We start from the raw sequence: 13,828 nt of genomic DNA on the forward strand, positions 1-13,828 counted from the left end.
GCGGCATGTGAACGGTCAAATCAAATTCAAATTCGAATTCATGCATCTTTTTACTTTTTCACATGCGCTACGTTCTGAAGTGATGAAGAAAAATGTAGAGACCACTTCAGTTTCTGAATCAGTTTCTCTGATTTAGCTATTTATAGCTTTATGTTTGAGTAAAATGAACATTGTTGTCTGATTCTATAAACTACAGACAACATTTCTCCCAAAATAGTAGAAATATTGTCATTTAGGGCATTTATTTGAAGAAAATTCAGACCTCAAATAATGCAAGGAAAACAAGTTAATATTTATAAAGTTTTAAGAGTTTAGAAAAATCAATATTTGGTGGAATAACCCTGGTTTTTAATCACAGTTTTTTCTTTTATGCATCTTCGCATCATGTTCTCCTCCACCAGTCTTACACACTGCTTTTGGATAACTTTATGCCTTTCAGCTTGGTCTGATGATCAGCTTGTGATCATTCATCTTCCTCTTGATTATATTCCAGAGGTTTTCTCTTATTTTTTATTTTTTTCAGAGCTGTGTACCAGTATACCCACCCTCTGTTCTCATCGTGCTGATGATGGTGGTGGTATGGATGGTACTTGTTACAGTTTCTTCATCCCTCTCAGTGATATTACCCTCAGAGCTCTTTCCTGCAGGTCTCTGCGTTTCTTTCTTGGTGAAAGCTGTGGATTCTGAAGATGAGGCGTGATCTTTAGAAGCTGGATGTTCTTTAGTTGGAGCTTCAGCAGGCTGCTGCTCAGAGCTGGGCTGGGTGGAGGCTGGAACTACATGAGTCGTGAGAGATTGAGACGTGACCTCCAGCTTGTCGGTGGTTCTTCCTCGTCCCTTGCTGGGTCTCTTGTGGGGCGTGGGCACCAGCCTGCTGGGCACGGTGGGGCTGGCGGTGGTGATGGCGGTGGTGGCGATGTCGGAGAAGGCCGGGGCGTCTTCGTGAGGAACCACGCGGGTCGCTGAGTCTCCAGGTTGTGGGTAATGTGACGGGGCTGTGGGTCGAGCCGCCGGTCCTCCGTCCTGCTGGAAGAACTGCTGATCTCCCTGGAAGTCCTTGGTGAGCAGGGCTTCGTGGAGGAGTAGACCCCGCAGGTTGGGCCGGTGGTCCAGAAAGCTTGACGTGGGGGCTGTGGTGACCTCGTGAAGCTCGTGGAAGTCGTGTTTTGAAGTGTAAGGGTTGAGTTCGCGTTCTGATTCGGATTCTCCTCCTCTCTCACTCAGCCCAGTGCCATCACCTGGAGGCGATAGAGAAAAAAAGAATAATTCATTAATAATTAAAATTATTTTTAAAGATTTTCCAGTCCATTCAATGTTTTATCTACAATCTCATTTGTGCTCGAATTTATTTAAAACAAATTAAAATACTGTAAGATTCTGGACCAATTGTTTAAAAAAAGAAAAACATGTTTTGCAGGCTTTCCTGTTATTTATTATTTTAATAATTTCTTTTTTTTTTCTTTCTGGAAAATCACATTAAATCACAGTAGTCGTGAGAATTGTGAAAAGTGAAATTGTTTGTATTTGTATTGCCATACATTCCAGCTCACTAACATACAGTATATCCACTTTATCACCATATAGCAGTTTAACCACACCCATTAAAAATATTTAAAAATGATAAACTATACACTATAAATGAATACTGAAGTTATCCAAGCTATGAAGGAACACATAAAGAATCATGTAGTAACTTAAAATGACTGATGAATGTTAAACACACTAAAATACAGAAACTGGGGTGCTGGTAACTCTTCATTGGTCCTGATGAGAGCCAGTTCCATCATAATGTTTTTGATGGTCTGGACTGCACTTGAGACTGTTTCAGTTCAGACCATCTTAAAAATAATGCACAATACATGACTTACATTCGAATGACAAGAGAACGCTGTTTCTTAAAATGAATAAATAAATAAATATATAAAAATGAATTGAATTGAATTGAATATACACACAAGCTTTTAGCTGTTTAAATTACATTTTATATTTCTTTTATATTTATACAATATTTTATACTATATTTCTATAGTGTCTAATTTATAATGTGAAATAATGTAAATGTACAGTAGCGTAATAAAGTAATCTACACTTTTTTATTGTACGTTTTTATTTTGAGATATTTTGATATTTCGAACCATTTCAACCTGGGTTTTATAAATCTAATTTAATTAAACTTAAAATGTCTGAAAAATTCTGGTAGGAGGAGTGGCAGTAAATGTATGTAATAATAATAAAAAAATGTAACTTGTATCTTGTTATGTACAAGTAATAATTTAGTGTATTTATTTTTTTTGTGATCAACTTTTTATTCGTTTTACAAATGTTTAACAACAGGAAATGAGTAGGAAAAAGGGAGCAGACTATAGCATACTATAAATTAAACATAGACACTGTACAATTCCAGGATACTGTCACGTCTGGTGCTGTTAGCTCCTCTGTCCCTTCCACACCAAGCTCTAACGGAGGTTCTCAGGTCAACAACTACACTACCCAGAATGCACCACCCGCTGACATCACGCACTCACCTGATCACGTGACACCTCACCTGCTTCCTCCAGGAAGTCCCGAATACTGATTACTGGCACTATAAAGGTGCACGCCAAACAGACTACCACGCCGCGTATTGTAGGTTCTCCTCATTACAAAGCGTTACTTATCTCTTGTCTCAGTTTACTTTGTGTTTGACCTTGCCTTTTTTTTCTCGACGCCGATTATTGCCTTTGCCTCTGATACTGGATTGCTTGTGTATTACCTGGACTGTGTTTTCACTACTGCCTCTTGGATTACCTCTGATATTGGATCTCTCGTGTATGAACTCTGGACTGTCTCTCGTTTATGGTATGGTTTTGTCTTCATTGCTCTGTTTACTGGTGATCACCCATTTTTCTGTATCGACTACGATTTCATCTGTTTATTGTTATAATAAACATATTTTACTTTTATCAGTATCTGCACGTGTCTGCCATTCTGTACAAACCATGACAGATACAAATATTACTAAAGAACCATCAAATAAGAGCATATAAATCAGAGCTACTAAATCCTAAATCCTCCCAGTTACTGATTGCTGAAAATAATTTAGTGTATTTATGACATTAATTATGATCCATTATTTGATTAACCATGCTTACAAATTTTAGACTGCACTTCTGATGTGACATTCAGTTTGATAAACACCTGTATTTATTATATAAAATATCTTTGGACAATAATTCTTGATCCTATCCTATCCCACAGGATCAGATTGGGACACCATTACTCATCATACAGTATGTGTCACATGACTCAGTATTTATGGGCAGTATCAGTATCAGCTGTTATCAGTGGAGATAACTGGCACATCTTACTGATCAAAGCTCATTCACTTCTGCTGAGACGCTGAGATGTTTCACCACGTCAATCAAACGCCTCTCCGTCAAATCACCCGTGACGCGCGTCAGTCTTTTTCCAGTGCTCGAAAAGACTGAAAAATCCCAATTCAAACGTGCAGCCTTTCAGACTTAACATGATTAGGTATGATTTAAAAGGAGGGCTAATAGCCGTGGCTAATAAGCAGAGACGCACAAGTACGGCAGCAGCGAACGCAGACAAATTGCCGCGAGGAGTCTCGTCAGAAGGTCTGAAGCGCGAGAGCGGTAAGGAGAACCTTTAGGGAGCCATTGCTCATTCTGAAAAGCCTGTCCTCCTCCCACGTTCCATTAGAGAAAGCAGAGAATTTAGCGTGAATGAGTCATGATTAGAGATTACAATAAGTGCACGTCGGGAAAGCAATTACGGTTCTAACCTGCAGCGGGCGGGATGCAATCAGGAAGCCCTCAGGATGAAGATGCTTCCATACGGTACGAGATGCTCTTCAGCATGACCTCATAACTACATTTGATTTTGTTTCTCTTCAATCGATTAAAAAGAAAATGATCCGATTAATCACAACAATATTCTGTGATTAACTGCGATTAATCGCACTTGTTCTTCTTAAGACGCACATTTTTATGGTGGATATTTAAATGTAAATAAAATAATGATTATAAGTAATGTAAAATGCAATTAAGCAGTAATACACTCGAGGTTCGTGCTATAACGTGTAATATTGCCTGAGTGCCGTAGAGCAGCAGAGCAGTGCCAATATTACACGTTATAGCACGAACCTCGAGTATATTATCACAATATTTATATATATATATATATATATATATATATATATATATATATATATATATATATATACCACAGTTCCATTGTCTATCGCTGTTTATTGAAAGATGTTGAGTTAAACAGGACGAGAAAATATGATCTGTTTGGTTATAAACACTTTTAACTTTGGTTAAAATAGTTCCAAATGATAGCTGCTCTGTTTGTAGCTGCGCTGTTTGGTTTGTAAGCGCTGCGTCGTTGCTATAGGTTTGCCTGTATGTGGCGGAGTAATACATGGAGAGCTTCAGTTACAGTGCATTACCGGCTGATAACGGCACTCATAGAACGCCTCTCAGCCAATCACATTGCAGGTTCGGAACTAACTTTGGTAAAACTATTTTTAATTATATTAGTGGTATTAATTTAAAAACTAGCATATACAGTACTTGTATGTTTGAAAGGATTGCATGATCATTTTTTCCATTATTGTAAATATCTCAGCTTGGTTGTAAGGATTTCTGAATTAGATCTTAATTTGCTGAGTATAAAAGACTGTTTTCACACCTATGGTCTGGATCAGTTGATCAGTTCGCTTATTTGGAGAGTTTCCTACCTCTGTTTGGTTTGTTTTCACACAGGCATAAACCTAAATGCACCAATGCCAATGTAGTGTTAGGAGTCTTGCCCGATGATTCTTATTGGTGTAGCGCAGCATTCAGTCACCCAGAGCAGGAATTGAACCGCAGTCTCCCACATGGTAGCTCACTGGCAGGCAGTGGTGTTATCCACTGTACCACACCAACCACTGTAACAGTACTGTAATAGTGTTAAACAATAGTTATAGTGAGAGGAGGCTATGGGTTCATCACAAAAGTCCCCAGCATGAGCCATTTAATAAGTAGACATTTCTTCAGTGATAAAAATGTATTTGTTTAGTGTTTATTTGACTAGATTGAAGGTTAAGGGTGAAATTAGAGGCGGTGTGTTTCCGTCGCCGGCGAATGTGCGGATCGGCACGTGGCGAGGATATGTTTCAGGGAGAGCTGACACTCCATTATACGCCGTCTTTCATCTCCACCGTATTAATCTCCATTACCCGGCCTCTGAAAAGTTCTCTGATAGAGGAGTAATGACAGTCTTCACTTCCTGTCAGATCTGAATGTCGCGACAATTGTTCATTATGAGAAACAAGCTCCGCAATCACGCTCGGCGCGCGAGAGAGAGCGCGGGTGTGGAGATAGCCGACCCTGACGTACGCTCCAGCGAATGAGATGGGGGGGGAGATTAGAGCTGCTGCTGCTGATGCTGAGGCTGCTGGGATACGCTGAGAGAGTGAAAGAGAGAGGGAGGAGGGAGGAGGAGTGTTAAGTATCATTTCAGCCTTTTCTTTTCTCTTCTGTTTTATCTAAGCAACAAAAATCCACAGTTTGATGCAGTTCAAGTCTTGAATGTACAGCACTGTAATGATTTCATATATAATAAAATACTTTTATGATCTCATATTCATAAAAAAACAATATCCGACAAACACAATCTGATCATTTTAGCCTGAAATGAACTAAGAATAAAACCAAACCAACCAAGATACTGTATTTTTTGCAGTATAAAATGTACTGGATTATAAGGCAGTGTCACCCTGTTTTTCTCCTAATTCATCTGTAAAGATAAGCTAAGCTAAGCTTAGTAAACAAAACCGTAAACTGTAAATTAAAGTAAAATGAGCACTGCATGTTAGTCTACACAGATTTCTATCCTAAAAAATGTTTATTTATGTAAGTAAAGCACTTTCTTTTATTTACAGTAAACTTAGATTTCCAGATTTCTGCTAAGGCTAGCCGCGGCTAGCGCAAATAAATGCCGCCCGACAACGCTACACTGAGAAGGCTTGAATGTTCCAATAAACCAGGACGATATCAGCTAGCTAGCTAGTTCTTCCTACGTAGCTTGTTTTTTAACACAGTAAAAAAACATGCAGACTACAGTTTTACTACTATACTCACCTCTGAATGGCAAATGAGCTAGCACTTAGCGCGGTTAGCAGGTAATGCTAATGCTGCTCCAGCAGTGCTTGCCAGGGTTTGCAGCTGACTACAGGCCAATAATACTCATGTTTGAATGGCAAAAGATCTAGCGCTTAGCACGGTTAGCAGTCTTAGTGCTCTGAGAACTAACTGAACATTGAGCAAATGTCATTTGCCTCTGATCAGAGACTTTTGGCAGCGATTCAAAAAAATCAGTCCTAAAACTGTGTAGTGTGAGATATGAATACAGTTGATGAATTCTGTAAAAATAGAAAATTAAACAGGTTTCAGGGATCTGTTAGAATGGGTGACCAAACGTCCGTATTTCCCGGGACATTTTTCTCAATATTTCCCGTATTTCAAGTCCTGTCCCGGGCGTCCCGGTTTTTTTTTCAGAAAGTGAGGAAATGTCCTGGTTTTTAAATTACCTTCATTGGACCAGAGAGCAGTAGACAGCGTGACTGTCAGCGTGGAGCCCTCCCTCCCCCCCTTCCGGTGCAGTCTCACAGTAAGAGCACAAACACAACGCTCCACCCATCAAACCACCCCCCATTCCCCCCCGCTACCAGGTGTCCTGGTTTAACCAAATGAAAATATGGTCACCCTACTGTTAGACAAACAACAGTGCATCTCCTCCTCCAGAACATTAGCAAACCAAAGGACACCAGCGAGAAATTAGACCACAGTCTTCCAGTTCTGATGAAATGTTGATATTAGCCTTGCATCACCATCAACAACAACAGCAGCAGCAGCAATACAGCTCTTTTACAAACTGTTGACAGCTGCTTTCTGACTGCTGGAGGATGAGCTATGCTTCATGGAATTGTCAGGCTTATTTAATCTTGCTCGAGTGTGGCGCGCAGAAAGCCCGGTTTCAAATGAAGATGTCAAGTTTGACTTTGAGATTCTGCTAATGTTTCAGAGAGACTGGCTGAAAAAAAACAAAAGAAACCCCCTTTGTTTTTGTTGTTCCTGATCAAAAAGTAGCTCCCGCACCCCCAGGGAGCCAATCATACTGGATTCGCTGAAAACAACATCTGTAGCTCGCTCTCATCAACCAGGCAGCGGCTGCGCTGGAGAGACTGGAGAGAGCGGCGGGCGCGCGGCGTGGAATTACAATAGTAGACCTCGCGCTCGGCAACCGAGCTCATCTAAATGCAATGCAAAAATCCTACACGTTTATTAATGCGTTTAAAACATTAGAGTGGGCTGGTGTAGACAAACGCAGGGGAATGCATGCATTCTCTTTCTCTCTCTCTCTCTCAAAAAAAATAAAAATAAAATGCTAATTTCCACTTACGGCCTGCTTTCAGCCCTCCCTCCGGAGCTTCCAGCAGTGTATTTACTAAATTGATGTTAACATGCCTGGAGCAAACATGCAAGGAGTGGCAAACAGTGCAGAGGCAGGCGCTGGCTTCACTTGGCAAACAGCGTTCTGTAGTACTGATCTGCTCTAATCACGGTGGGCAGAACGTTTCAGCTTGTTTGACCTTATTAGATCCAGATTTAACCTGGAAATGTAACAATTAAACAGGATCTTACTGGTCAACAGGGTGGATTTATGTTAGTTAGATAGAGCCAGAGATGTATAGAAATGAAGTAAAACTACGTCACTACTGTACTTACAGTAAGTACTAAAATACTGTAACTGTATCTACTGGAATATTATTTTTACATCACCAACTACTGTACTAAAGTACTAAAAAGCTATATCTGTATTACTAACTACTGTATATAGGTACTAAAATGCTGTATCTGTATCTACTGGAGTATTATTTTCACTTCACTACTGAACTTAGGTACTAAAATACTGTATCTGTATCACTAACTACTGGACTTAATTAGTAAAAAACTGTATCTTTATTATGTACTACTGTACTTAAGTACTAAAATACGGTATCTGTATCACTTACTACTGCACTTAAGTACTAAAATGCTGTATCTGTATATACTGGAGTATTATTTTTACTTCACTACTGAACTTAAGTACTAAAATACTGTATCTGTATCATTAACTACTGTACTTCAATACTTAAAAACTGTATCTTTATCACTTACTACTGTACTTAAGTAGTAAAAAACTGTATCTTTATTACGTACTACTGTACTTAAGTACTAAAATGCTGTATCTGTATCTACTGGAGTATTATTTTTACTGCACTACTGAATTTAAGTACTAAAATACTGTATCTGTATCATTAACTACTGTACTTCAATACTTAAAAACTGTATTTTTATTACGTACTACTGTACTTAAGTATTAAAATACTGTATCTGTTTCATTAACTACTGTACTTCAGTACTTAAAAACTGTATCTTTATTACGTACTACTGTACTTAAGTACTAAAATGCTGTATCTGTATCTACTGGAGTATTATTTTTACTGCACTACTGAATTTAAGTACTAAAATACTGTATCTGTATCATTAACTACTGTACTTCAATACTTAAAAACTGTATCTTTATTATGTACTACTGTACTTAAGTACTAAAATGCTGTATCTGTACTATCTGTATTATTTTTACTTCACTACAGGAGTGTTAATACTTTTGTAGCAAAGGTGCTATCGCTTTAGGGACATCACAGCAATGTAATAAAAATGATCTTCCAGAACCAATAGGATCACATAAGATCCACACTTACCGAAATTGGTTGCATTAGCGTAATGATATTTCACACATAGTCTACAATTTACAGGAAGCTCCCATCCACTTGTGGCGCTGTTTTGCCAAATATTCACAACCCAGCCTGCCATGAACTCTCTACCTGGACCTGAACCTATGGTACCCATGGTATTAATAGGCCTGTGTTTGTTTATCTGCTCTAAAGAGTTCTATTCTTCTTCACATCTCTACCAGCAATGGGTCCAACTTAGGGTTTCCAAATGCATTGATTGCAATCACTAGTCTGGTTGTCCACCAAAAATTTAAGAAATACTTTTCAAATCTCCATGCTAGCGCTTGTTCCATGGAGCACAATGCCTGTTTCAGGAGGTTCCTGTCGCTTCCACTGGTTCAGCAACGTTCCCTCAGAAACTGCAGCCATACTGCTGGGTTTTGCTTCAGGTTCAAAGGGAATAACCTGGGAAGTTTATGGAGATGGGCTCTATGCTCCGAGCTCCGAGCTCCGACTCTCTCTTATTTGCCTGTTCAAACAGACGGTGATCCCTAGTGTGTTCTGACACCTTAATTAGTGCATGTTTGCTGGGTGACAGTGTGTTCTAACGAGGCGTGGGCCGACATATCACCGCAGACAGGAAGAGATAAAAGAACACCGTTGACACAGACAGCAAATGAGTGAGATCTCCCAGAGAGAGAGCATCTTTTGAAGCTCTGACACCCAGAGAGGGAGGCAGGGAGAGCCTTGGACCAAAGCAGGTAACGGATCACTCCGGAGAGGAGTGAAATGTCTGTCATGGAATTCGAGAAATCTCTGGTTTGGTGGGTATTTGAAGAGAAGGATTCATTGAATTGAGCTCTTTTGTGGTGGATATATTCCATCAAATGGACCATAACTCTCCACCAAACGGATATGATCAGGGTTAAAGTGGGCCAGAAAAACTTGTGAACGGTGACCCCATAGATTTAGCCTTTAGAATTAGAATTAGAATTTAGAATTAGCCTTTAAGGACCTTGTTTGACAAGTGTCATGCTTCTGCGTATCCTTGCTGTCTTTCTCAATCTGGACTTCAATTCTCAGCATCCCATTCTGCTTTAGGACTCTACACATTGTTCCACAGTATACCCATCAAACAGGAAGATTTTTCATAATCTGCTTCACCTGAATACTGATTCAGTGCACCTGTCACTGATTAAATTATTTGTATGTAAACCCGATCTGTTTCTGTGCATCTTTGCGAAGTATTGCCAACCCTCTCTGCAGATTTGCTTTTTAGCTCATCTGTTTAACTGTTTAATTCACTAGTTTTTACTTAGTTTTGATCTTATTTACCTGATTTTTTCAAGGAGAAGTACTGAATGTTGAAGAAGAGTCAGGGAATCATGGGAGTTGCCTCCAAAAGGAATCGATGCCTTTTGTTCCTGTTTTTCTCCAAGCTCTAATTACTAAACACAGCTTTATCCAGGAGTTCTAACAAGTGCAGCATTACCAAGGCTCAATTAAAACGTTACACTCCTGTTATCCCTGCGAGGACTGATTGCGGAGCCATTCTGGCTGTATTGATCAAGTGCTTACTTGCGTTTTCTTCCAAGCAAATACCATTTAATTCTGTTCGTCCACAGAACAAGCGCTCACGCTCGCGCTCACGCACCCCTTTTGTCTGCATCGATCTCCAAATCCCTCGTTCTCGCTGTCGTCCTCGTTCTCTCCGGTTGAGAAACGCATTTAGAGTTTGATCAAAATTTAAAAAAAGAAAGAAAACACAACAACTATCTGTCACATCCCGTCTCACGTCGCCGTTCGGAGTGGCAGTGGCTTCCATTCGTCTTCCATTCTCCTCCAAATCACATTTAACGTGATGGCGCGCTCCGTAATGAAAGGTTGATCGCGCCATTCAAGAGACAGAATAAACTATTTCTTTACAAAGCCGGCTGAGGCTGACGGAGGCTTGACACGCTGCGTTACTCTATATATACATAGACAGCCTAAACTACAGACTACAGACCAATCATTAATCTGCAGCCTTGACAGAAGCAATTCAAAGGTCTTTTTGATGTGCTGATGGGGAGGAACGTTTCCTCGTAGCCTTATTCTGTCACAATAAGAGGAGCCCCGGCTGTTCTGAAAAGGCAAACTAAACACACTTGACATCTCCAGTGATTTCGAATTGAATAGCGCGTGGCGGCATGTTTCCAAAAGGAATTTCATTACGTCTTCGTCTGCAGAAACGCGCTGGGGGAGGCCGAGAAACAGGGAAGGGGAAATAAGGAAATTTGGCAAATCAAAATAATGAATTATTCCCTCTCATTTCCCCCCGCCGCATTCTCGTCCTCATCTGCGTTCCCTCACTCGCAGCTGCCCTATTATTTAGCAAAGCGGATATTTTCATTTTCAGAGGATTACAGTCTTCTCGGCTTTGAGCGCTCTGTATTGTCGGGTGCTGTGTAGGAATTGAGTGGAGCTGGATGTGTTGACTGAGCCGGCTGTGCTCCACCTCTGAGACGAGCAGAGAGACTGAGCAGGTCGATGCTCTATTATTAATATACTCTTTAATATGAGCATGTCAACCAATTTACAGTTAATACGACTGGAATAGAGTATTTACAGTTAATACGACTGGAATAGAGTATTTACAGTTAATACGACTGGAATAGAGTATTTACAGTTAATACGACTGGAATAGAGTATTTACAGTTAATACGACTGGAAAAGAGTATTTACAGTTAATACGACTGGAATAGAGTATTTACAGTTAATACGACTGGAAAAGAGTATTTACAGTTAATACGACTGGAATAGAGTATTTACAGTTAATACGACTGGAAAAGAGTATTTACAGTTAATACGACTGGAATAGAGTATTTACAGTTAATACGACTGGAAAAGAGTATTTACAGTTAATACGACTGGAATAGAGTATTTACAGTTAATACGACTGGAATAGAGTATTTACAGTTAATACGACTGGAATAGAGTATTTACAGTTAATACGACTGGAATAGAGTATTTACAGTTAATACGACTGGAATAGAGTATTTACAGTTAATACGACTGGAATAGAGTATTTACAGTTAATACGACTGGAAAAGAGTATTTACAGTTAATACGACTGGAATAGAGTATTTACAGTTAATACGACTGGAATAGAGTATTTACAGTTAATACGACTGGAATAGAGTATTTACAGTTAATACGACTGGAAAAGAGTATTTACAGTTAATACGACTGGAATAGAGTATTTACAGTTAATACGACTGGAATAGAGTATTTACAGTCAATACGACTGGAATAGAGTATTTACAGTCAATACGACTGGAATAGAGTATTTACAGTTAATACGACTGGAATAGAGTATTTACAGTTAATACGACTGGAATAGAGTATTTACAGTTAATACGACTGGAATAGAGTATTTACAGTTAATACGACTGGAATAGAGTATTTACAGTTAATACGACTGGAATAGAGTATTTACAGTTAATACGACTGGAATAGAGTATTTACAGTTAATACGACTGGAAAAGAGTATTTACAGTTAATACGACTGGAAAAGAGTATTTACAGTTAATACGACTGGAATAGAGTATTTACAGTTAATACGACTGAAAAAGAGTATTTACAGTTAATACGACTGGAAAAGAGTATTTACAGTTAATACGACTGGAATAGATTATTTACAGTTAATACGACTGGAAAAGAGTATTTACAGTTAATACGACTGGAATAGAGTATTTACAGTTAATACGACTGGAATAGAGTATTTACAGTCAATACGACTGGAAAAGAGTATTTACAGTTAATACGACTGGAATAGAGTATTTACAGTTAATACGACTGGAAAAGAGTATTTACAGTTAATACGACTGGAAAAGAGTATTTACAGTTAATACGACTGGAATAGAGTATCTACAGTTAATACGACTGGAATAGAGTATTTACAGTTAATACGACTGGAATAGAGTATTTACAGTTAATACGACTGGAATAGAGTATTTACAGTTAATACGACTGGAATAGAGTATTGTAAAAAGCAGAGGAAATAATGGTAGTATAGCTCTCTAGCCTCATTTAAAAAAAAGTTGTTCTGAAGGCACACTGTCTCTTATTTAATGTGTTTCTTTCTTTTTATGATTTTTTTATATTGTAAGTTTGTTATTAAAGACATTAAAGCTATACAAGAACACATGTGAAATTAAAGAGTGGCAATTAAACACTGTCACCTGGATTTAAGTAAGTAAATTATGTGGGGTTGGTTGATGCTGCAGTTGGTCTGCAGGTTTAGGTTCAGCAACAGTATGTGCTGAAAGAATGAGGTCAGCTGACTACCTGAATATACTGAATATAGACCAGGTTATTCCATCAATGGATCAATTTATTCTTCCCTGATGAACACAAGCATATTCCAAGAGGACAATGCCAAGATTCATGGGGCTGGAATTGTGAAAGAGTGAATCAGGGAGCATGAGATCATCCTTTTTTTTTTTTTTATTTGATTAGGTTTAGATCAGGGGATTGGGTCAGGTGGAGGACAAACACTTTTCTTTACTGTTTATTATGCAATTCCATATGTGTCCCCTAATTTTTTTCATGTCTTTAATATTAATCTACAATGTAAAAAATAAATTAAATAGGAAAATAGAAGCTGTGTCCAGACTTTTGACTGGCACTGTATATAATGCTGTATTAATCCATTTATTTTATAGTCACAAGAAAACTTGGATTTCTGCATAAAATGGTCATTAAATGTGTAAAAGCGTTCTGATCTTTATCTAAGTCACAACAATAGACAAACACACCCTCACTGTGAATGTTAACAGTTTGTGTTCATAAACATATTTTATATACATTTTTTGTGTGGTATTAGTTTAGGCAGACTGTGTTTGTCTATTGTTGTGACTTAGATGAAGATCTGAACACATTTAATGACCAATTTATGTAGAAATCCAAGTAATTCCAGAGTGTACACACCTTTTTTTCTTGCAACTGTATATAATGCATTATGAAAACAAGATTCATAGAAACTCTTGATAGAAAAAAAATCCTGTACACAGTTCT

The 13,828-nt window shown here is 38.5% G+C and overlaps 1 protein-coding gene across 5 annotated transcripts in view; it reads right to left on the minus strand.

Annotated features, from left to right (window-relative positions):
• Nucleotides 1–13,828, minus strand: part of sez6a (seizure related 6 homolog a) — a 199,334-nt gene that overhangs the window by 93,401 nt on the left and 92,105 nt on the right. For all 5 annotated transcript variants that reach the window (XR_007427450.1, XM_049468800.1, XM_049468799.1 and 2 more), the window contains exon 2: nt 546–1,238. Coding sequence is in view for 4 of the 5 variants with exons in the window: in XM_049468800.1 (XP_049324757.1) it covers nt 546–1,238 (693 nt within the window). In the remaining variant the exon portion in view is untranslated. The remainder of the gene's footprint in view (nt 1–545; nt 1,239–13,828) is intronic.

The sequence above is a fragment of the Astyanax mexicanus genome, chromosome 20 (genome assembly GCF_023375975.1).
Source record: "Astyanax mexicanus isolate ESR-SI-001 chromosome 20, AstMex3_surface, whole genome shotgun sequence".
NCBI lineage: Eukaryota > Metazoa > Chordata > Actinopteri > Characiformes > Acestrorhamphidae > Astyanax > Astyanax mexicanus.